General features: G+C 45.4%; 1 protein-coding gene across 2 annotated transcripts; it reads right to left on the bottom strand.

Moving 5' to 3' along the window:
• Positions 1-6,204: 6,204 nt before the first annotated feature.
• LOC142776122 (uncharacterized) lies at positions 6,205-20,466 on the bottom strand. Of its 2 annotated transcripts, none has more exons than XM_075879141.1 (3): positions 20,329-20,466; positions 13,351-13,616; positions 6,205-9,393 (listed from the first exon to the last, which is right to left on the bottom strand). In XM_075879141.1, the coding sequence occupies exons 2-3, from the start codon at positions 13,609-13,611 to the stop codon at positions 9,031-9,033; spliced, it is 624 nt and encodes a 207-aa protein (XP_075735256.1). In that variant the 5' UTR covers positions 13,612-13,616; positions 20,329-20,466; the 3' UTR covers positions 6,205-9,030. The 2 variants fall into 2 exon arrangements, with proteins under 2 accessions (XP_075735256.1, XP_075735257.1); XM_075879142.1 differs by having other exon boundaries at positions 13,351-13,612; positions 20,329-20,427.
• Between the last annotated feature and the right edge of the window lie 5,484 nt (positions 20,467-25,950).

Below are 25,950 nucleotides of genomic sequence, written 5' to 3'. Positions count from 1 at the left end.
AGGCTGACGGGAGGCTGAGGGGGCGCAAACGTTGAAACAATACATGCGCGAACAGCAAAAGACAAAGTAACAAATACATCAAACAAGGCTCGAACCACCGACCTCTCCAGTTCTTATTGCGCCGCTCTAACCAACTACGCCACAGCTGCCAATCGGTTCGAATAATTAACAAGCCGGTTTTGTTGTGTTTTCACGATGGACCTAAGGAACTTTTTTTACCTTCACGTTTTTTAATTGCTTCTATCTTAACATCTAGACGTACCACTAAACACTCCGACTCTTCAAACGAAGCGCCTAACCGAAATGTGCATGACGTCACTTCCGTGCGGCTCAGCAGCCGATTTTGTGTGGAGTGGCTCGTGCGCCGCGCGGCGTAGCAGTCTCTGCCAATAAAATAACTTTGCTTCCTCAATCTTTGTTATTTGTGTTTCTTTTATCTAGCATGCAATTAGCGAGACACAATTAAGGCATCATAAAGTAGCGTAATAATAAATGCTCATAGCAGGTCAGCAATTGAGAAAATTTCAATTTTGCGCCTTGTTAGGTCAAGGAGGTTCTATAGTATGTCTTCTAAAGTGGAGGTGCGCCCCGATAAGTGACGCCGGTCACCGCCATATTGGAAAGGGAAAGACTCGGAAGCAGACGACACAGTGCGCTTCGTAGCTCCTCTCTCGCAGTGGCCTTTGGAGACTGTGACGTGATTTTGTAAAGCAGTTAAAGATTTTACAAGGCCATGGTGATTTCGTGCGTCTCTTATGGCTGTGCAAATCACATCAAGAAGACACCTGGGATCACTTTTAATGTGTAAGTATTCTCGCTTCGTTCGCTGATGATCGCCTGTTTTTTCGCGTATTCTGTTATATTAGAAACAATGTCAAAGGTACGCATGTGTGTAATACATGCGTATAGCTGTATGGAAGGTAACTTAAAGCTTTAAATGCTCGCTGGCACGACGTTGTCTCTGAGTTTTAAGTTTATGGACGAAGGACTTGCGGTCTGTGGCTGCACGTATCAAACATATGAACGAGTAGGACGTCTGAATGCCCTTTTAATTCCAAGTTTTCTGGTGTTGTCTTACAAGGCAAGACGTACAGCATGCATGCATATTTTTTTTAGCGAGTGAATATCGAATTTGGTGCATGTTTATAGAGAAATCCGCCAAGGTAGAGAAGAAGTCCATGTTGTGATTATCCATGCTACTAGGTTTCCGAAAGACAGTGCGCTGCGTTCTGCCTGGGAACGTGCTGTTCGAAGGAATAGTTGGAGGGCTACGGACGGTGGCCGCCTCTGTTCTATTCCTTTCGTAGAATGCTGCTTCAACAGAACGGGGCAGACAACCAGACTGCAGACTGGCAGTGCACCTTCGATTTTTCATGCTTTCCGAGCGCATCTGCAAAAACCTGTTAGTTTCTACCTCCTTGACGTAGCTTCAATAAAATCTAGTGACTAAAATAAGCAATTACGTCTAAAACAAGATTAGACACCTTTGAAATCCGTTCTAGCCAACGAAACCGAAGCCAAAACACCAATAGACGAAGTTGCCAAAATTATCGAGTGAGTGGCGTTACATCAAACATCGAGCTTTCTCGTTTCTAGGCTGTCAAGGCTGAGCTTGACATGAAAACACACGTCACCAACGAAAGTTGCCAAATATTGTGCATAACTAACGCCACTGCAATCTTTCTTATAAACGATTCGTTTGGGGTACGTCTCCTCGAGTTTTGTCGGTTACACGCGACATCTGTGCTTCGGTTTTGGTTCCCCCTGTAAATTGGTTAGAAGGTTAGAATTCGATAACTCTAGAAAAATTACTGGCGAGTCCCTGTTTACTTAATTACCTCTTTTTTTTAACATTAGCTTTAATTATTTTAACTTCCTTGTATATACTCTGTGGTAATCTGCCGACACACACACAAGCACATATATGAAAGAGGTGAGCAAATGTCGCGTTCCCCTTAATCTTGAGTATCTGCAGGCACATTTATTAAAACACCCAATATATACAACCCTTTTGTACCGCAATAGTGCGCCAGCAAGCTCGATATGCGAGGCATCCCTCAACAACAGATTGATCTGAAAGCGTGCAGTTGACAATGGGTGCATGAAATAATTTGTTTCATAAACAATAAGAGGCATTTATTCGTTGGTGTAACCGAAAAGTGGTTTCCATCTCATTCTTTTGTATCGTGGAACTGCAAACCAACGCACATATTCTATTGCGGTCTATGGTGGTTCCGCCCCGTTTTTCTTCTAGCAACATGGCCACCAGCGGCTTCACTTGCTACCGTTGGCAGTGGCCGGGATTGTCACTCCAGAGGTTCTATAGAACCTCCTTGTGTTAGGCCATTCTAGGAGGCTATGGTGAGGCAAATGCGCAACGTCGCTATAACTTCCGGTTGTGACGTCATATTTGTAAAAAAATTTTGCTGTTAGCTGTTGTCTTCTCACGCAGATGGCGACGGTGGCAACGCGCCGAGGACTACTCGCTCCATGGCTTCTATGAAAGTTACGCTACCAGTCGACATATACATTGGAGCTACGACCAGGAACAACAGCTCGATCTGATCCGTCCAGCAGATCCTCGAATAGCAAGTACCCTGGGAGCGGTGACCTGCATGACGTGGGACCCCGTAGAGGAGGGCGGGCTCCCATCCAGAAATCTTGACCTCTAATTTGTGGTTAGTAAAACTGTGCTGAGTTTGTGAGCACCAGGTGACATTACTCTACTATAGAGCATCCGTCCCGAAAGAGGCTACCGTTGTCAGAAAGGAAGGGGAGTTGGTACCCGAAAGCGCCGCGTCCCAGAGTGCATATATGAGGCTCTTCGATTTTATACTTCTGGCTACCCGCGGGCTGCTAGAGCCAGCCAAAGCACGCCCGTTTGTTCGGGCTGCTCCGTCCCCCCCGCGGCGCACTTCCGGTAGGCGTCCGTTTTTCTAAGGTTGGACGGTTCTGGCATCCCGCGGGGAGCCCGAGGGTCGCCAGACACTTCCACGACAATTTAGTCGTAAAAGCTTTCTCAAAGGTTTTGGGCAGGTTTCGGGGCTAGCAGACGCCGAAAAGGTACGATGCGCCCTCCGTGCCATCTTTGTGAGGACTCGATGGATTGCAATGTGGGCGCTTGAGGACTGTGCCTTCGCTTGTCATTACGCGTGGCGTTATCTTCTAAAGCCTGTTCCGCCTTGCGAGATGAGGCGATTACTAGTGGTGGCGAGTGTTTGAAGCTACTGTTCATCGCTTTTGTTATGTTTCCCGTGATGCTTCCTCCTGTGAACAACACGGTGAACTGTTGCCTGTTGACTGCGTCGTGCACATGCCTTGAAAGTTATGTACGTTACTACACGTTCGTGCGCACGCATGGAGACAACTTTGGAGTTAATCTTTTTTTCGTAGCAGTCGTTTTTGAAGCTGTGCCTGCTTTCGGTGCACTTAGCGAAGACGATTGTGATCGCACTGGCTCGCTCCATCATATGTTTGCATATGTGAACCTCTTAGAACCTCTGTCCTGGCTACACGATTGATCTTCGATGGTGATAGAAGGCCCTAGATCGGGACTGTTGGTGATGCTCGCTGGTCGCGAGCGGCGTGCGAACCTATTTCTATCTATGAGCCTGCCTATGTGGTATGATATTATGAGATACGGCGCGAGAAAAAAAAACGGAGAATGAATTTAGGAATGTATACATCCTTTAGTGGCCCATTTAATCGTTGGCTTTGCCTTTTTCCACCTCTTCGTAATAATGCCGCGCAGTACGGACTATGACCTAGTAGGTCGAATCAATGCTCATGTACATGACATTCGTTAGGTGCCACTTAGAACTGAAAAACAGACAAAGGCAAGTTCTAAAATGGGTCGAGAACGTGCCATGCAAATGTTCATTTTATATACGACGCGCTCTCGTGTTACCGATACTTGCGCATATCATAAACTTTAGACAAAAACGCAAGTTGGTCAACGTGTTTGCGACGTAGCTGAGCAGGTATATATCTACGAGCTTTTTTGGCGACATGATCACTTTCACGTGACTTCGCCGTTGTGTTGTGCAGTGGCTGATACATGTACTACAGAGACGTGAGCTTGTTAAGCCGTTAGCGTCGTGGCAGCTCACCTTGCATCGTTCTCGAGGCAGCGTGCGCCAGCTGGCTGTTTCGTTCGCGGACGCGGCGAGTGATCGTGCGAGCGTATCAAGTCGTACCCCAAAATGCGTACGCTCGAGGATATTATTTCAGCTTTTTGGCGAACTTAGCTACGTATTTCCAAACGGACAATGGAGGAAAAAAAACAACATACACGCGGCGCATTGTTTCGTTTGCTGCCATGACGGTAGAGTTTGTTTACGTTTACACTGGCTGCTGTCCCAGCATTCGATTTTGCGGTCTTTGGGCACCTTCGGCGGGTTGTCTCGGGTTCTCCCCGACGCTGTTTCCTGTCCAGACCGAAACTAGCTTACTGACACTCTGGCTACCTCTGGCTAGCTCTGGCTGCCAGAGAGCTGCCAGAGGCCTGAAAATCAAAGAGCCCCACATCAACACCTCACCATCCAGTTGCGTTCACCCCAATAGGGGGCCTCACCCCTGGTTAGAGGACGGGTCCTGTTTTGTTTAGGGTGAACGTCCCTTCCCGGACAAGGGTGCCGCATCCCCTCGGCGCACGAAGCGCTGGGCAGACGCGTCATATCTCGCAGCCCTATGCCGCGAAGTGGATGGTACCCAACGTTTCTAGACTAGGTAAGTTGCAAACCTGAGCGATGTTGCGCGGCGCCGCCTCTGCAAGCGACAAATATGGCGCTGCTGTCGCATTCAGATTGACTCACTGCATGCTCGCTCACAGAACACCTATCTCGCTCGTGTCACTCCCGTATCCACCATCGCTGTGCATGTTGCAGTGCGTCGATATCTGTTGAGGCTTCTTTTTGCGTTAAAATTTTTGTGCTTCAGAGCGCCCTGTTCTGCTTTGAATGTGTTGCGTGTTTTCATCATGCCCGGATGTTGCGTTCTCGGCTGTAGAGTAGCTACGGGAAATGAGAGACACCATGACATTTCTTTTGTACCCACGTGTACCTGAGCAGCGAGAGGTATGGGACCACGCTACTCCTCGTGCGGATAAGAAAGTGCCCAGCACCTCACGTGTGTGTGATATGCACTTTCATGAGAAGGACATCCTGAAGACTTTCACTCACGTCATATGGTAAGAAGGTACAAATCGCAAGAGAAAAGCGGGACCTCGTCGAAGGATGCGTTTCATGAATATTGCCGAATTTTCCCGCTTACCTTTGTCGTGGGGCCCGCGACAAAGAAGCGAAAGCTGCCCGATAGAAGTGGGGTATTTTCCGGAATATCATCGGCGAAAAAGAATAGACTATCTCCGAGCACTGAGCTCGAATACAGTGAAATAAGTCTCGACATGCCGTCAACTAGTGGCGTCATTTCTATTCAAGACATAGAAAACGTTATTTTGCATGCTGGCGGAAAGTTGTTGAGAATGGCGAGACAAGACGTCTTGTGGTGTTTCTAGGGCTCAAAGAAAAACAAAAGCGCGCTATTTGTGGAGAAATGCGTTTTCGTTGCAGAAGACATGACAGTCACCATTAGCAGCCGTCACCATCACTTAGCCAAGTCACCTGGTAATGCAGATACCATCGCACATTGGGCCGAACTTCTGGAGGACATAGAAAAGCTACAAGTGTGTCCATGTTGTCCCAATTGATTGATATGTGGGGTTTAACGTCCCAAAACCACCATATGATTATGAGAGGCGCCGTAGTGGAGAGCTCCGGAAATTTTCACCACCCGGGGTTCTTCAACGTGCACCCAAATCTGAGCACACGGGCCTACAACATTTCCACCTCCATCGGAAATGCAGCCGCTGCAGACTGGATTCGATCCCGCGACCTGCGGGTCAGCAGCCGAGTACCTTAGCCACTAGACCACCGCGGCGGGGCATGTTGTCCCAATGCGCCAGCAGGCAGACTCGTGAGTAATTACTACGAAGTGCTCACCGATACCCCAAAGTGCGGTCTCTGCTCGAAGCTTTGGCTGCAGCTGTGTTAACAGGTTTCATTAGAGGAACTCCAGAAGAAGCAGAGGGAATACATGCTCAAGAAAATGGCCGCACGCGTAGCTTTTCGACGGTCTAAGTTGCTAAAGAATGTGACTGACATGAAAAAAAAAAGCTGACTACATAACCAGACAAAAGCCACAAGATTGCGCCACATTGTTGTAATTTATTTTGAAGCCCGAAAAACACAGCCACAAAAGAGGATGCCAGACGTTGTAATTGGGTTTTTCGCGTCTAAAAATCTATTGCGAACGTACACCAACTAGCAACTAACCGACAGACTCGTATGTTATGCTATATATATCAGGCATTGTTTATTGTGAGCAGTTCAGAAAACCATAATTGTGCTTTATTTGCCTTACACCACTAAATATTACGCAGTATTAAGTTTCTGCAGCAGCAGAGCAAATCTCGATAATATACTGTTGGTAAGCTTTTTCAAAACGGCCGCCACGGCGTCTTGCCATGACGACTACGCGTTTTCGTCTGCTAGCGGAAGCTTGTTGCGCCGCCAGCGCCACCAAACCGAAAGCTGTTCCGGCGCCCTGTGCCGAGTAGTCTGACACGGGGAGTTTTGCAACTTACCTAGTCTAGAAACGTTGGATGGTACCTTACCCAGGCAAGGCTACAGTGTACTAGAAGGGGGCAGTGGAGTGAACGAAGTGGCCACGCCGTATCTCGGCTGATTCTCCGGCGGGTGACAGTAGCGGCGGCGCTGTAGTCGCATGATACTGAAGATCTCAGTAGCGTCTGCACTGGGAGCGCGTGCGCGAAAGCGTGTAATTGCTCGTTTTTAGCGTGTTTAATGCGTTTCTGAGCATTCACAAGTGTATGCACACCTGGTACGTGCCATGGTGAACGACTAAATACGCAGGCATGCCGAAATTGTGTGAAGACATTCACTGTTTCAAAAACCTACTGACGAAACAAAAAAAAAAAGAACACGTTAAGTCGTAATTTGAGCGGATCCGCCTAGCTTCTTACTCAAGCATCCCTTTGAGCTACGCGACATCATTAGTGGCTACTGGCGAACTACTAAGAGAGGAGAAGTATCAATATTGCGAATAAATCATACGCTCGTTATGTCGGCAATGTCTACGATATCCAGAGCACTGTTCCTGATATGAGCCCACATGCGCTCGATTTTTTCATGAGAAACTCGAGTATAACTAATGTTGTCACAACATTTATATCGGCGACGACTCAGTTTTGTGATGTCAGTGTTGTGGAAGAAAATAAATAATGTTTTATGAAAAGCTTGTATTGTTTAAACCACGTGCTTTCACGCGATCGCTATTTCGAAAAAGTCGTGTTTTCTTTCTCCAAACGCGCTTAGATGATACGTTTTAAGACTCCAGGCAAGTACCATCTCGATAAATCTTGTTGACGGGCTCCAAGCCTTCTTCGAAATCCGACTCTCTCTTGCAGCTTTACTTGTTTTTTTTTTCTACGGCTGGGAAGTGGACTCCCTGGCTACTGCACGGGTTTAAAGCGAAGCTATAGCGGAGCCAGGTTGTGCGCTAATCTTTTCTTGAAAGGATATCGCCACTGGTACTCTTGGCTTGCTGGCGCTATCGAGACTCACCCCCGTATTCAGACACGCTTCTCGACTCGACTATCACCCTTAACTTGACAGAGTTGAGCACTGCGCCGCTGCTCGGCTGAAAATAATGCTGCGCTACTTAAGAATCGCAGCAGATTATCGTTGATATGCAGTGACTTGCCGTGCCAAGAGACGGCGCTCCCACCGGCTTTCTCAAGTGCAAGGTGAAGCGTTGAGTGAAGGGATGTTCTAGAATACGGGGTAAGGCGGAAAGAATGGAGGATGCTGGCTTTCTTAAAAGTTGCATAGACTATTTCACCTCATAAATGTGGACGCCACTGTCTTGGGCTGTTAAGTCGATTTTTTCTTGTTTTACACACTGCGTTGTGAATCAATAAGTCCATGGAACAACGTATACGTGCACCAACTCCATGGTTCTCATGCTTGTTAAAGATGCAAAAGACAGAGGTTAACAGTCCAGCAAGCCGGCGCTAAAACACTTCCGTAAAATAGTCTATGAATGGTTCAAAAATGAAGAAAGAAACCCACATTTTTTTTCTTCTTTTTTTTTTCTCGCTTTCGCGGCCGATGTCTCACTTTCTCGTTGATTTTACCATGTAAGTATGAATCTTACCCAGATGCAAGTCTAAGGGAAGATAGAAGATTGAAGTGATGGGAACGACACTGGAACGGCATCTGATCCTCAGGCAATTTCGATACTGATATGAGACTCTTAATAAACAAGGACCATCTGAGGTTCGTTCGTTGGCGCGCGCCTAAATTTAAGTAAGATCATTTTTGCCTTTCACGCTCATCGAATAGTAGTAGTAAGACCGAATAGCTGGTTGCTGGAACCGTAACTCGTTTTAGCAGTGAAAATTAAATACAAGAGAAGATACATAGACAGGACCAAGCACTAGACATCAACTTAATTGACTCCAAGATACACATCGTGGAGTAAATTCAGTTGATGTCGATAGCGCTAGTCGCATATACTTGTATTTTTGTGTGTGTGTTTTTATTTTGTGGTGCTGTAATGAATGAGAGATTTAAATGCGGCCACCGCACCTGGGCATATAACTTGGCATACCCGTTGTACGTGTGCGTGCGTGCCTGTGCGTTTGCGTGCGTTTGTGCCAGTACGTATGCGTGCCTGTTTTCTTGTGTATGATGTGTATAGTTGCGCGCAAAGGTGGGGGCACCTGCTTGCATTGCGAGGGTGGTAGCCGGCCAATCTTTCCATGGGAACGAACACCCTTCATGAAGCTTTTTTTTTTTTTTCAGAAAGTGCAAACTATAAGTTGTACAATTTACGGCGCTTACACAATGTAACGTGTCCTGTTCAACAGCAGCAGTCTTACGAAAAAAGAAGCAGACAAATGACAGTTGCGCGTGGAACAAGGGGCCCCCGTCCGAATTCCGTCTCTTGCTACGACGGCCGGTGGTCTCGAAGTTTTGCGCTTGCGATCGGCGCCGACTGGGGCAGATCTCGAGGCACAGGTAAGGTCCCCGAGGAGCCTGTGCCTCCGACCACTTCAGGGACGTCCGGGATATCCGGGACGTCTGGTACATCCGGGATATCGGGAATGTCTGGAACACCTGGGATGTCACCGGACAAGCCTACAAATGTTGGCATGACAGGTACTGCGGGAAGTCCGGGAATTCCGGGAATGCTTGGGATGCTTGGTAAGAAACCGAAACCAGGCACTGAGAAGTTGAACCGGGGCATTTGAGGCATCTGAGGCATTTGGGGCATCTGGGGAGCCCATGGAATCTGAAGTACTTGGGGAGTCTGGAAAGACAGAAAAAGGTGTGTGTGTATATATTGAATGGTCTCAATGTTAATATACGAGCCTAATATCGACTCTTTAAATGAGTGAAAGGGAAAAGCTGGCGCGAGGTTCAATTACATAACGCAGTGCTTTATGTTATCGTTCGTGTGCTGCATTTTCGATGGAGGAGAAAAATGCTTTAGGCCCGTGTACTCAAATTTGGATGCACGTTAAACAACTCCAGATGGTCTAAATTTCCAAAGCTCTCCACTGCGGTGTCTCTCATAATAATGTGGTGGTTTGGGAACGCTAAGCCCCACATATCTATCATCACTATAAGAGCTCAAGCAGGCCCCAGAAACTCAGCGCTAGGTTCTTTTTCAAAGGACATGCATGCTCGTAGCGGTTACCCGGGCATCCTATAAAATCCGGTTGAACAGAGTAATGTTGACGTGAATGTTCGCATTTATTGGCTTTCACAAGTTTCTACAAATAAAAAGAATCGATACTCCTGAAAGGAACTTCTTTTTTGTTTATATGCGTTTTCTTATTTCTTGTTTTGTGATTATTAAATCAGGCGAAGCGCGGGAAGTGATTGAATTGCGTTAGTAGCGCTTGCCGCCACTCCTTCTCGCCCCTCGCTCAGCGATATTAGAAGTTGGATCGCGCTCAGTTATCTCGCTCGGCTGGCTCGTAAACTACGGGAAAGATAAAGACAGTAAGTCATGGCGGGAACAGAACGGAAGCTGCAGTGAGTTAACCATGTAAGCAACCTGCAGTGAGTCAACCATGTATTCGTCAAAGATAGCTTAATCGGGCGAAACGTGTTTTCCGCGGCTCTGCGGCGTGCTAACCCGGGGATTTCTAGGTCCGCGAAGGTTTCGCAGCGACGGGTGAGCACAAGAATTTTGGGTTCATTATTTGAGCAGGTGTTTATTTTGCATGAGTGCATAAGAGTAAACCCAGTTCTCTGTAAGCCTTACTGGACTGACAGAATTGCAGTGTCGCTTGACTAATTGGTGAAGATGGCAGCCAAGCTCCTGTTGGAAAAATGCGTTTATTCAAAGGCTTGAATATGAGTTGGCTCGGCTACATGTTTTTAGTTTCTTTTACTTTAGGCGTGTAGTTCAAGTATTTATAGGCTGCTTCCTGCTCATGAAATTCTTGCAACCGCGTTTTGAAAATGTGTGAATCTTAATTACTTCTAACAGTCTCACTCAAGTACCCATGATAGACTAAATACTTCCAAAAATTATTACAGAAAATGTCGATGAAGCCAACGTTTTCACAAGTGAAGTTTTCTTCAAGGCAACGCTGCTGCCCTGACGAAGACAAGACAACTTGCCGAAACACTTTCCCGCGACGCTGTTTCTCTAAAAACTTCTGATCGCTTCAAGCCTCTTCGTGTCTGAACTTCAGCCTCGTTCGGTACTCAAGTACTGCGAGAAAACTACGAGCGCCGTCATAACAAACGTGATTGAGTGAAATGCGAAGTGTCCTACTCGCGATTGTTGATAATTTTCGCATTGGTTCGGATATTCTGGGTTCAACGTTTGTTCGTTATGTCCGTATGTCAGTTGTATAGTTAAAGCTGCTTTTATATGTTGACACTTTCACACTACGTGCATGTCTCTTTATTTTTAATACAAGGCGTGCAATAATAAAGTTCATTTTATTTGTGCCGATCGAGTATTGTCTTGCTGAGAAATCAGTCAGCTTAACTTTCGCCTCTTCGGAAAACACGAAAAAAATTGAAAAAAACAAGAATTAACAAAGTTTTACGAATGGCGACATCGCCCAAGCCGCCAACGGACCTGAAAGTAGGCACGAGCGTATTCCGCTTGCACGTGAAGTAAGAAGCAAGGGCTTCCGTGACAACCCTCCTCCTCCGGATTTTATTGCGATAGCAATTATACGTACACTCTCGGCTGGATTTCGCCGTCGGAGTGGGCGTTGACGTGGACGTCGGCGTCGATGTCATGCACCGTATATGTATACGTAACTATATATATTGCCACATTCCTTTCCTCAAGTTTGGTTATCACCCCGTCACACTACGTTTAGCGCAAACCGCGTTTATGATGTTCGAAAAGCTTTGAGGCTGTATATAGTAGATCGTTTTGTTAAGATTACGCCCACTTGGTGAACATTACAGATTATTCTGGAACCTACGGCACCGCTAGCAATAACGCTAGAACATTCGATGACAAGCGTATAAATGCCGACGCGCTTCGCCACTTGTCAGTTGATCGACAGCCAACGCTTTGCTCACCGCTATCAGTGCCAGTGTCTTGCTGTAATCTGACTTTCCTTTTACGTGGCTACAAGTTAGGCCCGAATAAACAGTTTATTATCTGACTATTCAGTCTCCTGCCTTTAGCCACGTCATGACCCCGTGACAATATGAAAACTAAAAAAAAATCCAGAAAAGACTGGCGCGCGGAATCGAACGTGGTGCCTTTAGGTCGTGAATACGAGGCTTAAACTACCGAGCCACCAAGATGTACCTCTTAGAACGTTCAAACGGCAAGTTATTCATATCTACCACATACCGCTGTTGGCGGGCATCTTGGGGAGGGGGGGGGGCTATTGTGTTTTAAACATTACCAGCAAGATGGCGCAGTGAGCGCGTGGCTGCTCTCAATGCTATCGCGTACTTTAAACCGCGTAGAGAATAAGGCGGTGTACGCTCGGCCGCGCGCCCTTATCTTGCAGTGGAGAAAATCATACTTCTTGGCTAGCCTTTGAGTTTCGTTGGAACGATTCTGTTGTAGTTAACGGCGCACAAAGGTCACTGCAATCGTTGCATAGCCTCCGTTTGCGAAAAGGGCGCGCTGTCCAGACACAGCGAAGTAACAACTGAGACGCTTATTCGCGTTAATCTGTACCTGTGAGTACGTTTCGTGCGTCCTTTCTGCGTGAGAAACAAGGGGCACGTTTCGATCTGCTTGCCCTTTTAGCGCGTGACCTTCCAATTTGTTGCTATTGCGTTCATTGCTTCGTCTTTGCAGCAAAGGCGTGACTTTTTTTTTATCGTTGCCCTCTATTTCGGGATGTCACGAGTGTCTTCATGAAGAAAATTTTCTGTTCGTGATTTATTTCTAGTAGGACTCCCGGCAACCGCCAGTGGTAAATGCGGCGCTGCAGCTGCCGAGAGCGAATACATGGGAGGTATTGAAAGTTTCCGCCCCCTGGCTCAAGTCTGTCGAATCTGAGCGGGCGTTATATACATAATCTCAAGTCTTTCAATTCTTGGTGTTCTTACTGCATCCCCATTTGCTTGTACGGTTTTCGTTATAAGGGCAAATTGAGGTGTTGTGGCTTGTTGTAACACATTATCTTTGCGGGATCGGGATGAAGTGTTCGTGGGTGACGATGTGTTTTTTCCCCTCTTTGCTGAGTGATAAATAGGCGCGGATTTCTAGAATAAGCTGCAGTTTAAGGATATCGCTCGTCTCGTGTCACTGGTCCTTGCTTGCGTCATTGTTTTTTTTTTATTAACTTGAGATGACTTTAATTTAGGTCAACCTGATTAGCAATATTGATTGATATGAAGGCTTCCGTACAACCGGTGCGCTCCCGGTTGATTGATTGATTTGTGAGGTTTAACGTCCCAAAACCACCATATGATTATGAGAGACGCCGTAGTGGAGGACTCCGGAAATTTTGACCACCTGGGGTTCTTTAACGTGCACCCAAATCTGAGCACACGGGCCTACGACATTTCCGCCTCCATCGAAAATGCAGCCGCCGCAGCCGGGATTTGAACCCGCGACCTTCGGGTCAGCAGCCGAGTACCTTAGCCACTAGACCACCGTGGCGGGGCGAACCGGTGTGCTCCCGTTAGTACACAACATACTTTGTTCAGTCAAGTGTCCTCTTCCATTGGCAACGCAGTTTTTGTGTACTACTGAATAAAAAAAAAAAAGAAGAAAACAACCCAGCTCAACTACCGTTTGCTGGCCCACTGTGCATACCTGAAATCCGGGAAACGTCCAGTTGACAACAGGGAACTGGAAGTTGGGAACTTGGAAGGTCGGCACCACCACGCCGACGCCCGGAAAGTTGAACCATCCCGGTGGCCACGCTGGAGGCTGCGGTGCCGGCGGTGTCGGTTGGGCTTGGCGTTCGAGCAGCAGGTTGAATCCCGGTTGTTGCGGAACGGCAACCGTCCCGAGGCACGGGGATCTCAATGCCAAACAGGTCCAGGCATACAGCAAGAAAGAGCTGAGCTGCATCCTACCTATTTCGTATTAATTCATTAATTCATCATATGAGGTTCTGGATAAAAACAAGGATATATCGCTTAATGGTTTTCGTAGATAATAATTATTTCAAGACAGTTTACAATTGTTTTAGGATCGAGACGCATCGAAAATTGGGGAACCCTTAAGCTTCGCCTTTAAAAGTTGAACGCGAAAGCGAAATCCAGCCCCTAGTGCGCCCTTGCACCGCTAAGTGCATACTTATTAAAATGTTTTGACACACACACACACACACACACACACACACACACACACACACACACACACACACACACACACACACACACACACACACACACACACACACACACACACACACGTACACACACGCACACACGTACACACGCACGCACACACGCACACACGCACACACACACACACACACACACACACACACACACACACACACACACACACACACACACACACACACACAGTAGATTGTACCAGCGTGCGCGCGCGCAAAGGGTACATACATGCGCTCGCCATGTCGGATGCCTTAAAGAGTCTTACAATGCCTCACAGATGGCAGCACATTATATAGCGTTTGCTGCTTGCTTGATCAACGCCCCTGGGAAGGCATGATATGTTTTCCGCTAGATGACCATTTCTAGAGCTGTTTGAAAGTTCCTGTGCGTTTTTAGCGGTGATAGCTGCACTATCCCGGCCTTTCTCGACGTAAATTAATGGCATCCCAAATGCGCCTACAAATCACCGAATGGACTCGTTTTCGTCGTGACACCTGTCGAACAAATGCGTCAATGAGACTCCTTCCGCTGATTTTTTACTCACAATTTTTTAATTGATTTTTTACTCACAACCAACGGCGCCGACGCCGACTGCGGAATTTCCGCTACGCGAGCTCTCTAACGGTATCGCGTTAAAAGGCTTGAAAGGCCCCTGACTAGGCTACGTCACCCAAGCAGCCGTGCGATCTCTGTCATTCACAATGTACATAACTCCAAAAACACATCCATGGTACATTTTTGATGCAGGCGAAAATGCTGTAGGCACGTCTGCTGAATTTGGGTGCATGGTAAAGAACCCCAGGTGGTCGAAATTTCCGGAGCTCTCTACTACGGCGCTACGGCGTCTTTCATATTCATATGGTGGTTTTGGGACGTTAAACCACACATATCAATCAACATGTATGGTACAATACCAATACAAGAACAGAAAAATGAAAAGCGACACACACACACTCACATGTATATTCAACGTGACACACACACTATATATATATATATATATATATATATATATATATATATATATATATATATATATATATATATATATATATATGTATATATATATATATATAGTGTGTGTGTGGCTCGTTTTCCGTGTTTTGAAGGTCGCAGGTTCAGTTCCTGCCCACGGCAAGTTATCCTTTCCCCCCCTTTTCTTTCTTCACATTTACCTTACGATTCAGTCTAATAACCTCCCCTATACTTTCCTTGGCATTATCGGCTGTTAGATTATATATATATATATATATATATATATATATATATATATATATATATATATATATATGTGTGTGTGTGTGTGTGTGTGTGTGTGTGTGTGTGTGTGTGTGTGTGTGTGTGTGTGTGTGTGTGTGTGTGTAAAGGAAAATTAGTGTATACTGAAGGGCTCGTATCGTGCAGGATGTGTGGTTGGCAAGGTACGATGCAGTGACGATAGAATGGTACGGTCTCGAATTCACCTAGACTTGAAGAAGGAACAACAGAAACTCACACGCAAGAAGCCAATCAATGAGTTACCACTGAGAGGGAAAGTACAGTAATTCAGAGTGTCGCTTCAGAACAGGTAATCGGCTCTGAGTGAGGAAACCAACCTTAGCGTAGATACAACGAATGATAATCTGACGAGTATCATTACGGAGTGTGCAGTGGAAGTTGGAGGCAGGGTGGCTGACAGGACTTTGGCAAGCTTTCCCAAGAAATGAAGAATATTATTAAGACGCGTCAAATCATGAAAGTCTCAAGTACAACAGACAAAATAGAGTTGGTGGAGCTTCGAAGTTGATTAATAAGCGTAAGGTATCCAATATGAGAAGCTATAACATGGAGAGACTTGAACACGTTCTGAAGAACGGAGGAAGCATCAAAGCAGTGAAGAGAAAACTTGGGAGAGGCAAAAACCAGATGTATGCACTAAGGGACAAGGCAGGCAAAGTAATACCAATATGGATAGGATACTAAAATTAGTGGAGAAGTTTTACAGAGATCTGTACAGTAGCCAACACAATCACGACCTTAATATAAGAACTAGCAGTAACCCAGATGACACCCCACCAGTACTGATAGAAGAAGGCAGACAAGCCTTGGAGAGCATGCAAAGAGGCAAAGCTGCTGGTGAGGATTAGGTAACATCAGATCTGCTGAAAGATGGAGGACAAATTGTGTTAGAAAAACTGGCCACCGTGTTTACGATGTGTCTCCTGATGGGAAGAGTACCAGAATCTTGGAAGAAGGCTAACATCATCTTAATACATAAGAAAGGAGATGACAAGGACTTGAAGAATTACAGGCCGATCAGCTTGCTCTCTGTAGTATACAAGCTATTTACAAAGGTAATTGCTAACAAAGTAAAGAAAACATTAGAATTCAATCAACCAAAGGAACAAGCAGGATTTCGAACAGGCTACTCAACGATTGACCACATTCATACTATCAATCAGGTAATAGGGAAATGCTCAGAATATAACCAACCACTATACATAGCCTTCATAGACTACGAGAAGGCGCTTGATTCAGTAGAAATATCAGCCGTCATGCATACACTGCGGAATCAGGGCGTAGATGAAGTATATATAAGCATTCTGGAAGAAATATACAGGGGATCAACTGCTACCATAGTGCATCATAAAGAAAACAACAGAATACCAAACAAGAAGGGTGTAAGGCAGGGGGACACAATCTCCCCAATGCTATTTACCGCGTGCTTACAGGAGGTTTTCAGTAGCCTAGAATGGGAACAGTTCGGGATAAGAGTTAATGGAGAGTACCTTAGTATATATAACCTGCGCTTCGCCGATGACATTGCAGTGCTGAGTAACTCAGGGGACGAATTGCAACTCATGGTTACGGAGTTAGACAAGGAGAGCAGAAATATGGGTCTTAAAATTAATCTGCAGAAAACGAAAGTAATGTACAACAACCTCGGAAAAGAGCAGCGCTTCGATATAGGTAATAGTGCACTTCAAGTTGTAAAAGACTATGTCTACTTAGGGCAGGTAATGAGCGCGGAGCCGAACCACGAGATTGAAGTACCTAGAAGAATAAGAATGGGGTGGAGCACATTTGGCAAGCACTTTTAAATCATTACGGGTAGAATGCCACTATCCCTCAAGAGGAAGGTACATAACAGCTGCATCTTGCCGGTACTTAGCTATGAAGCAGAAACCTGGAGACTTACAAAGAGGGTTCAGCTTAAATATAGGACGACGCAGCGAGCAATGGAAAGAAAAATGGTATAGGTGTAACCTTAAGAGACAAGAAGAGAGCAGAGTGGATTAGGGGACAAACGGGGGTTAAGGTTATCATAGTTGAAATAAAGAAGAGGAAATGGACATGGGCCGGGCATGTAGCGCGTAGACAGGATAACCGCTGGTCATTAAGGGTAACAAACTGGATTTCCAGAGAATGCAAGCGGGTTAGGGGGAGACAGAAGGTTAGGTGGGCAGATGAGATTGAGAAGTTTGCGGGTATAAATTGGCAGCAGCAAGCACAGGACCGGGTTAACTAGCGGAACATGGGAGAGGCCTTTGTCCTGCAGTGGACGTAGTCAGGCTGATAATGATGATGATGATGATGAAGGGCTCGTGGTTTTCCGTGTTTTAAGGCGTAAGAATAGCTCTTCTAGAAGCTGTAGTCAGCGACATGACATCAAATCGCACAGTAAATACTCAGTGGCTCGGTAGCATCCATAGCACAATTCACCGCTGTGCAAGTGCGCTGTTACAGTTACCATGTTACAGTGTAATTCTGTTACATTGACATCCTAATCATTCCTCTTTTGCAAATGGCCTTAATACATGCTTAATAGCAGTCAAAGAAATATTGTTTGCATGCCAAGTTAAGCATCCCTTTGCGTTACGCAAGAGCAAAGACCTTGAAAAGGGAGAAGGTTTGGGCGTGTTGGTTATTCATCGTTTTTCATAAAACAGAGCGCACATAAGAACACAGGACCGAAAGATAAGTAACACGGAACAGAAAGAGCGCTTGACCTGATCCGTTTCGGTCCCGTGTTCTTACGTTGGTTCTGTTTTACGATGAACAAAGGTCTTGCATGGCCGCTGTGGCTTTTCAAACAAATTCACACTGAAAAAACAACTTAAGTATTAAGTCAGATACAGCACCAGCTATAAGTATGTACCAGGATCGAGTGTAGCCAGAACTTTTTTTTTGGGGGGGGGGAGGGGGGGGCGGGACGGGTTCAACGATGCTTAACGTTCGCGAGCGCTTTTGCGTGTGTACGCAAGCGAAATTGAAAATTTTCGAGTGGGGCTTGAACCCCTCCACTCATGGCTTTGCCGATGCTATATACGTCGTGGTAATGCATATATCGTAAGCGGGAGTCGAGAATGAGAGTGTATATATGCCCGGACGGAATAGAAAACAGGCAGAAGGTAAACTAGATAATGCTCTAAGTTGGGGCGATTGAGTCATTGAGCTGTGGTGAGGATCTATATAGAGTGACAAGGTAAGATAGTGTCACGTGGAAGGACGGGTGTCATGTCTCGCAAGAGGACTGGTGACTCACCAGAGGAAGCATCGAAAGTGCGAAAAACGAAACCATAATCATAGAGGTGCTTTTACAGCACAAACACAGACACAAAGAAAGAGACGACACACAGTAGCGCTTGTGTGTGCCTCGTCTCTTGCTTCAGAACGGCAGCGGGAAGCGACATGTGATAGCTTTGTGCTTGTATCGAAAGTCTGAGCTGAAACACGTTGCACACTTATCCCTAAGACAGGCGCATATCGCGTGTGAAGCTACTAAGCAATAAACTTCAATGTTATCCGAATATCAAGTTAGTACACACGGCGCGGCCACTTGTTTAACGAAAAGTAGAACGTATATTTAGAAACGTTGAACGTATAAACGTAGAACGGCGTTTTCTTTTTCTAAAAGGGCCAAATGCAGAAACTTAAACTATAGGCTGAATTTCACTGGAACGCAAAGCATGCCTAAGTATCTTCAATTTATAAAGCAGTTATAATCAAAATGGGGCAATATCTTATTGTAACACGAGTTCAAAAAGGCAGTTTCTAATCGAAAATGAGCCAAGTAGTCCAACTACCTCAAAGTGAGCCACATTCATTAAACGTACCGGCACTGCGCCAATAAACGTGATCAAAAGAACCAAGATGGTCCCACCTTAAATGTTTCATTTTTGTCTTCTGAGTTGCTCTGTTATCGTGTTTACGTTTCATAATTATAGGTTCTCTAGTGCGAGTTGGAACTTACTGAAGGACATAATGTTCAATGACAAAACACGATTGTAAAGAGTAAGAGGCTGACTTGCCTACTTCATTTTGCATTTAGTGATTATTTTCGACTTCAGCTCAACAGTATCTTGTACTCCGTTCCGTTCACTCCAACAGGGTATATTTGAAAGAAAATAGGCATGAAATAATGATATTTGGCGTCTATATATTCCATAAAGAAGAAGAAGGGATCAGAAATGACATGGAATAAAACTAACTGGAACACTTTTCAAGGCAACAAAACGAATGGAATGTTAAGCTGAGGCATAACTTCACTTTTTTCAAACCATATTAGCTTGTTCGTTTTTTATTATCTCTATTTATTTTATTTCTAATCTATCGTTTACCAATTGGTTCTTTGTTTGAACATCCTTATCTAAATAACCCGGCTGGTAAAACAATGGGATGGTATCTAAATAACCCGGCTGGTAAAACAATGCCATCTTACAAATGAGGCACCGTCCGTTTTATGACCGATCCCTCGTGGTGGTTTGCGCCAGGACTCTGAGGAACAACCAACCAACCAACCACTTTTCAAGGCATTGAATAGATGCCAGGAACAAGAAAACACCGATGACAGTTCAGAATAGTGCGCCTTTTGCCAGGAAGGATCACTCGCTTTTCGGGTTTTAGTAATCACCATTACGCCCATGCGGCGAAGCACGGCACCGACAAAAGCACAAGTATGATGTCAATTTTATCGCTAAATATTGCTATACATTCGAACCGTTTTGCGCCTATTTTACGAGAAATTTTATGTCCAAATTAAACGTTTTAATCTATATGAGCCAAATACAATCTTACCTCCACAATACTGACGATATTTGGCTATGTATATTTTAGCCACAAAATGGATTTTTGGTACCCAGAGGAGAGGAACATGCTGGCAAAAAGTTGCTTGAGATGACCTAGCCATATTGTCAGTAGAAAAAAAGTGCGTTTTTTTTTTTTCAGTTTCAGTTTCGTTTGAAGTGCATTTGGCGCTTTTTTTTTTTGGAAGAAAAAAAGGCCTCATGTATAGTTCCGTTAAATGCTCCTTTCTAAGATTATACTGCGCCACTTATATATTTCTCGTTGCACTTCTTTCATCAGTACGCCATATTTAGTAGCTTTCGCGTTCTCTAAAGCGAAATAGACTGCGCGTAGGTTTACAAATTCCTGAAAAATGGGCGAAAATGAGAAAACTCACCTTTTCAACTACAAAGACAGCCGCCGGTGACACAGCCGCAAGCCCGAATGTCCGAGCCTCTTTATGTCATTAGAGCTTTTATGGTGCGCCGCGCCGGAGTCCTCGGACCCGGCACGCAACGCTGGCTACCGAGACACATACTTGCGCGCTTAGGTAATTCGACATTGAGTTCTGCGGCCCCGTCCTGTGTGCCCCTACAGGAAAAATACATTCGCTGTCCGACACGACCACTCTGCGAATCGCGATGAAGCGGGGGCTCACTGTTTTTTGTACACACCACTGCCCACCGTTACTCTCTATGCGTCGTTACGGTGGTAAGCGTTCATTTTGCCAGAATGCCTCCGCCCCTCAAACTTCCGTGGACACAGCCCAACGTTTTTCTATAGCTCTTTTAGGGCGCATAGAAGCGCTTTTCTCTTTTCATTGTTTGGCTATATCGGTTAATTTTCTTCCGAAAGGCGGAATTTGTGGCGAACCACTACAAATACAACTATACACCGTATACGAACGCCCAGATAATTTCCGAAGGCGTTAACATGCTTTCGACATGCGAACAACTAATGTCACCTGCAGCTTGTTTCGGCAACCCCAAAAGTCCTTTGATTTGATTTATATATGTGGGGTTTCACGTCCCAAAACCACCAAATGGTTATGAGAGACGCCGTATTACCTGGTTTTTTTTTTAATGAGCACCAAAATCTGAGCACACGGGCCTACAACCCCAAAAGTCAAGTCCTTGTCAAGTACAGCTAGAGCGTGTGATTGAACATAGCGTAAGCGTGATATACACGTTTATTTGATAACGTGAGGTGCACATAGCCATCAACTAATTAAATAATAACATCCTCCGGGTTTTCTCGGGGCTCAAACCACGATGAACGCCGTAGTGGATGACTGAGGGATGGTTATTATAACTTGTAGTTTTACGATGTGGATCTGAATGTGAGAATAAGCAAAAATTTTTAAATCTCGGCCCCATCTAATGCCTCTTCAGCTGGGAACCGAACTCGTGACCTAATACTTAGCATGAGCAACGCCACTGAGCCCACCCTGCTGATGGGGGTCTTCGATGGATAGTTGTGCACGCATTGACTGATCCTCAGGATAGCACACAGGCATCATGCTACACTACAACCGTTCAAGTGCTCAAACATTCAAACAGGTTGCATTTTCGCATATTGCCACGATTCCTCTCAATATCGTACAGCGTGCTCTGAGAGATCTTCATCGACGCAAAACTTTTCCACGATAGGGCTTGGCGTTTTCTCCGTGAAACTATAGCCAGGTGGTGTGGGGTCTCCCCTGCAGTTTTTCTCTGGACCAAAGTAAAGGTCCATCATCATCCTCATTATCATCATCATGATATGGTTTCCGCGAAAAACCCTATAGTGTGAGCGAAGATTTGGTTCGCATGCAGTGAGAAAGAAATTTAAAACTATACATCAATCGCTTTTAAGCCAGTACGGGTAAGAAACCTGTGCCGGTATTTACGTAAAGAAGTTTACGCCGAAATGCTATGCCAGTGATAATTTCAGACCGTTACGCTGAAGCGTGAACGTACCCATTTGAGGAACGGGTAGTATTCAGTTTACTTGCGAACGACGGCCCGTATCCAGAAAACACTCTGGGGCTAGAATTCTTCATAGGAAAACAAATCCGTTAAATCCTGATGGCGATTATTTCACAAGCTAACGCCAATGACAAATAACACTTTTTAATTAGAGGCTTCTGAAATTGTGGCTAAAGTTTGTAAAAAAACGGAATTATGAGCTTCGCACTAGGTCTATAAAAATAACAACCTTTTTTTTTTTTTTTTCAGGTCATGCGTCCTCAGTATAAGGCCTACTTTATACACGGCTCCGTAAGCATCTCAAAGCTCCAAATTCCTGCCGACTTCCTGTGGTGCTGTCGTTATGACTGCACGCTCCAACGATTTCTTTCCGAGTTCACTTTAATGCGTCTACAAAGCGCATAAGCATGTAGTGACTTTCTTTTTCATTATTCTAAGGGTCAATGGTATCAGGGCACCACCTATATTCAAAAAACGTCTTACGCGAGATTTGTCTGCAAGACGAAATTTCAGCCATATTTGATGTTGGTGAAGGTGCCATGGCCGTTGTATACTTGCAATTAAAGAATTGAGTTTAGCCCAGCTTATGAAAATCTAAGCGATTAAGCTATTTATTCAAAATATAAGCGAAACCACACGAAGAATTTACTGATTCCCGTACCGGTGGTGTCTGTCAGTGGCGTAGCCAGATGGTGGCACTCTAGGCTCGCCCCCCCCCCCCCCTCCCGGTTTTTTTTTTCGCTATGGCATACAAAGCGAAAAAAAGTAAAAGGGTGCCCCCACCAAAGTGAAAGGGGTGCCCCCTTCTCCCCCCTGAAAAAATTTGTTCCTACACTCCTGCGTTGCATAAAGTTCGTTTTAGCTGGGGCCCCTTGCATATCGCTGTGTTAACCATAAATGAAAGCCGTATAAGAGGCCATTCCGTTGATCGCTGGCTCACCATCTTATCTATCTTAACATTGTCGATAGGGCACGCCTAAACTTGATGACTGTGCTGTGCTGTGTACAGGCACAAGAGCGAATAAACGCTCCCAATGGTCGAGGCAATGCCACCTAGATTACTTCAGATTGATTGATATGTGGAGTTTAACGTCCCAAAACCACTATATGATTATGAGAGACGCCGTAGTGGAGGGCTCCGGAAATTTAGACCACCTGGGGTTCTTTAACATGCACCCAAATCTGAGCACACGGGCCTACAACATTTCCGCCTCCATCGGAAATGCAGCCACCACAGCCGGGATTCGAACCCGTGCCCTGCGGGTCAGCAGCCGAGTACCTTAGCCACTAGACCACCGCGGCGGGGCTAGATTACTTCAGGTCTGCTCACTGTGTCAGCCACGGGCTCTGACGTCAATTCGTTTTGACCAGTGTGTTTCGCTGCACAGCATTATGAACTGACCTTTATCTACTACAAATAGAATATGCCAGGCAATCCGTGATAATTGACTCCGTCATGACAAACCGTGCTAAAATACTCACCTTCGGCTGCAGTAGTTTAACCTCTGTATTTTTTATTTTGTTTCTTTCCAATACTATGCCTGGAACACAAGCAGAAATATAGCGCTATAGGGGGACCATGCAGTGCTGCCACACCGGATGTGTGGGCCTGTCTGTGCCAATGACTGGTGGACGGCACGCACTATGCCATTGATAAGGCTTGTGCCATGCGCTCCGCTGTTCGCGTTTCATTTGATACCGATAGTACATGTTGGTGGCTTGAGAAGCCAATCTTTTTTCCGTGTCCGTGAACTGCAGCGTGGATATGTGAAGCGTTTTGCGCACTGGATGTTCGCAGTCTGTACGGCTGGAAATCTGAAGGGTTGGGGGATGCTGCGTGTCGAATTGTCATGGCAAAGGTACCGATGCTGCGAGTGTTCTTGTTTCCGAAGGACAACCGAAGAACGAAATGTGAGCGTGTCGTTCGTCAAGCTGATGTCGATATCTGTTTTCTTCGTGACCCGAAGGTACGGGTGTCTGTACTACATATTTTTAGGTCATTCCCATGGCCTCATCACTACCATATACTGTTCTTGCTGCTAAATAAAGGTGTCATGTTTGCTTCTGACTTGATGCCGTAGGCTGTGGCATTAAATAATTAACGCGCGTAGCAGAACGTTTTCAGAACAGGCATTTTTCATTCAAGGTAAGTAATCACTTTTCAACTACCATGGCGATTAGCGCCGCGGACTTGTATTACCTCTGTTCACTAGGGTGATAAATATGGAAGGAATGCGGTTGCATTACTTAGTGCCTCGGTTTTGTGCATAGTATTTTCTTGCCGGTGTTCATATCATGTTATTGCAGTATTATTGTGGTCAGCACCTTAGTCTAACATATTTCCTTGAAATTTAGATGCGTGTAGACACTTATGGCAAAGCGTTTTCTTAATTGGTTTTCAGGTGTGTAGTCTCTACTTCAAGCTAGAATAACGAAGAACCACTACCAAAAATATACCGATCCAAGAACCAGCAGTTCGGTAGAAGCGCCCACGGGGGCTACGTGGTTTAATATAAACCCAGTACTAACAGTTTCCCAGGCCCTAAGTTATATGACCGACTACGCACCACTGCGAGAGGGGCAAGAGCAAAAGAGGAAACGCTGTTTTTTGGGTCGGTCACAAGATATTTTTGTGAAACGAAAGATTTTGTTTTCTTGCACGTGTGCTTAGATTTAAGTGCACGTTAAAGAACCCCAGGTGGTCGAAATTTCTGGAGCCCTCCACTATGGCGTCTCTCATAATCATATAATGGTTTTGGGACGTTAAACCCCACATATCAATCAAGATTTTGTTTTCTTTTGCGGTGATCATCACCCTGTTATTGCGTTGAATACCATACATGTGGCAGCAGCAAACACTCTCCTCAATAACTACGTGTTTATGAAGGCAGATGTTGGAAAGAGTACAAATAAAACTGCAGAAACTTTGCAAGTGAGTTGGGAACAGTTTCTCGGCGTGCTTTAGATAGAGTGTGTTTATATACGCGTGTAAATAAGTTATGAATGAAATTCGCCATATTTAATTTCTCAATTTGTTGGTCCATCAAAGTTTCCTCTCATAGGTTGGATTTACATGTGGGGTTTAATGTCCCAAAACCACCATATGATTATGAGAGACGCCGTAGTGGAGGGCTCCGGAAATTTTGACCACCTGGGGTTCTTTAACGTGGACCCAAATCTGAGCACACGGGCCTACAACATTTCCGCGTCCATCGGAAATGCAGCCGCCGCAGCCGGGATTCGATTCCGCGACCTGCGGGTCAGCAGCCGAGTACCTTAGCCACTAGACCACCACGGTGGGGCTCCTCTCATAGGAGTGTGGCAGCTTGGGCTATAGTTGGTATGGCATGACGATAGTTATAGCGCGAGAACAAAACGACGACACAGAGACAAGAAGGACACGAAAGACACGAGCGCTAACATCCAACTGAGTTTATTGCGCAGAGCGCGAAAATATATAGAGGAGACAGTAACCATGTAACAAAAACCATATGGCACAAAGAGCAGAACATGAGTAAGTGAAAAACAATAAACAAAAGCACAGAAAAACGGCAAAGAAAAATCTATAAGGAAACGAAACAGAAAGGTAAAGATAATATAACTACTTGCGCGCACAGAAACCTTCGAGGAACCTTAGTTCCTTCTCGGACAGAGCCACGGAGGGCTTGCTAATGCAAGGCACCTGTTCGCGTGCCATCTGCGCGGCCTCGACAATGACTCGGGTGCGCTCATCTTTGTGCTTGTACAGCGTCGCTGTGTCCTTAAAAAGGGGCACACACTTGCACTCAGTGCAATGTTGAGCGAGAAAACCATCTTTCCCGTTTTTAACATTGTTAGCGTGTTCTCCCAGCCGATCGTTCTTGTCTCTGTGTCGTTGTTTTGTTCTCGCGCTATAACTATCATCCTCTCATAGGTCGATCACACGCTCGATAGCGTCAATCTTTGGCTTTTTCGTGGAAGAAATGGCTCGCAGGTAAATTTCCAAATGCTTTAAAGCGCAATATGTTACTTAAACCAGTGCTTTTTTTTACTCAAAAGGCAAAATAAAGCTG

Source organism: Rhipicephalus microplus, chromosome X (genome assembly GCF_043290135.1).
Source record: "Rhipicephalus microplus isolate Deutch F79 chromosome X, USDA_Rmic, whole genome shotgun sequence".
NCBI classification, from domain to species: Eukaryota; Metazoa; Arthropoda; class Arachnida; order Ixodida; family Ixodidae; genus Rhipicephalus; species Rhipicephalus microplus.
This window is presented reverse-complemented; position numbering and strand designations above follow the sequence as displayed.

What these genes read in the sequence shown, in the direction of transcription:
- LOC142776122 (XM_075879141.1), bottom strand. Translation starts at nt 13,611, where the DNA reads ATGCAGCTCAGCTCTTTCTTGCTGTATGCCTGGACCTGTTTGGCATTG. An exon ending in GGACGTTTCCCGGATTTCAG is followed by an intron (nt 9,394 to 13,350) that starts GTATGCACAGTG and finishes CTGTCTTTCCAG; the next exon opens with ACTCCCCAAGTACTTCAGAT.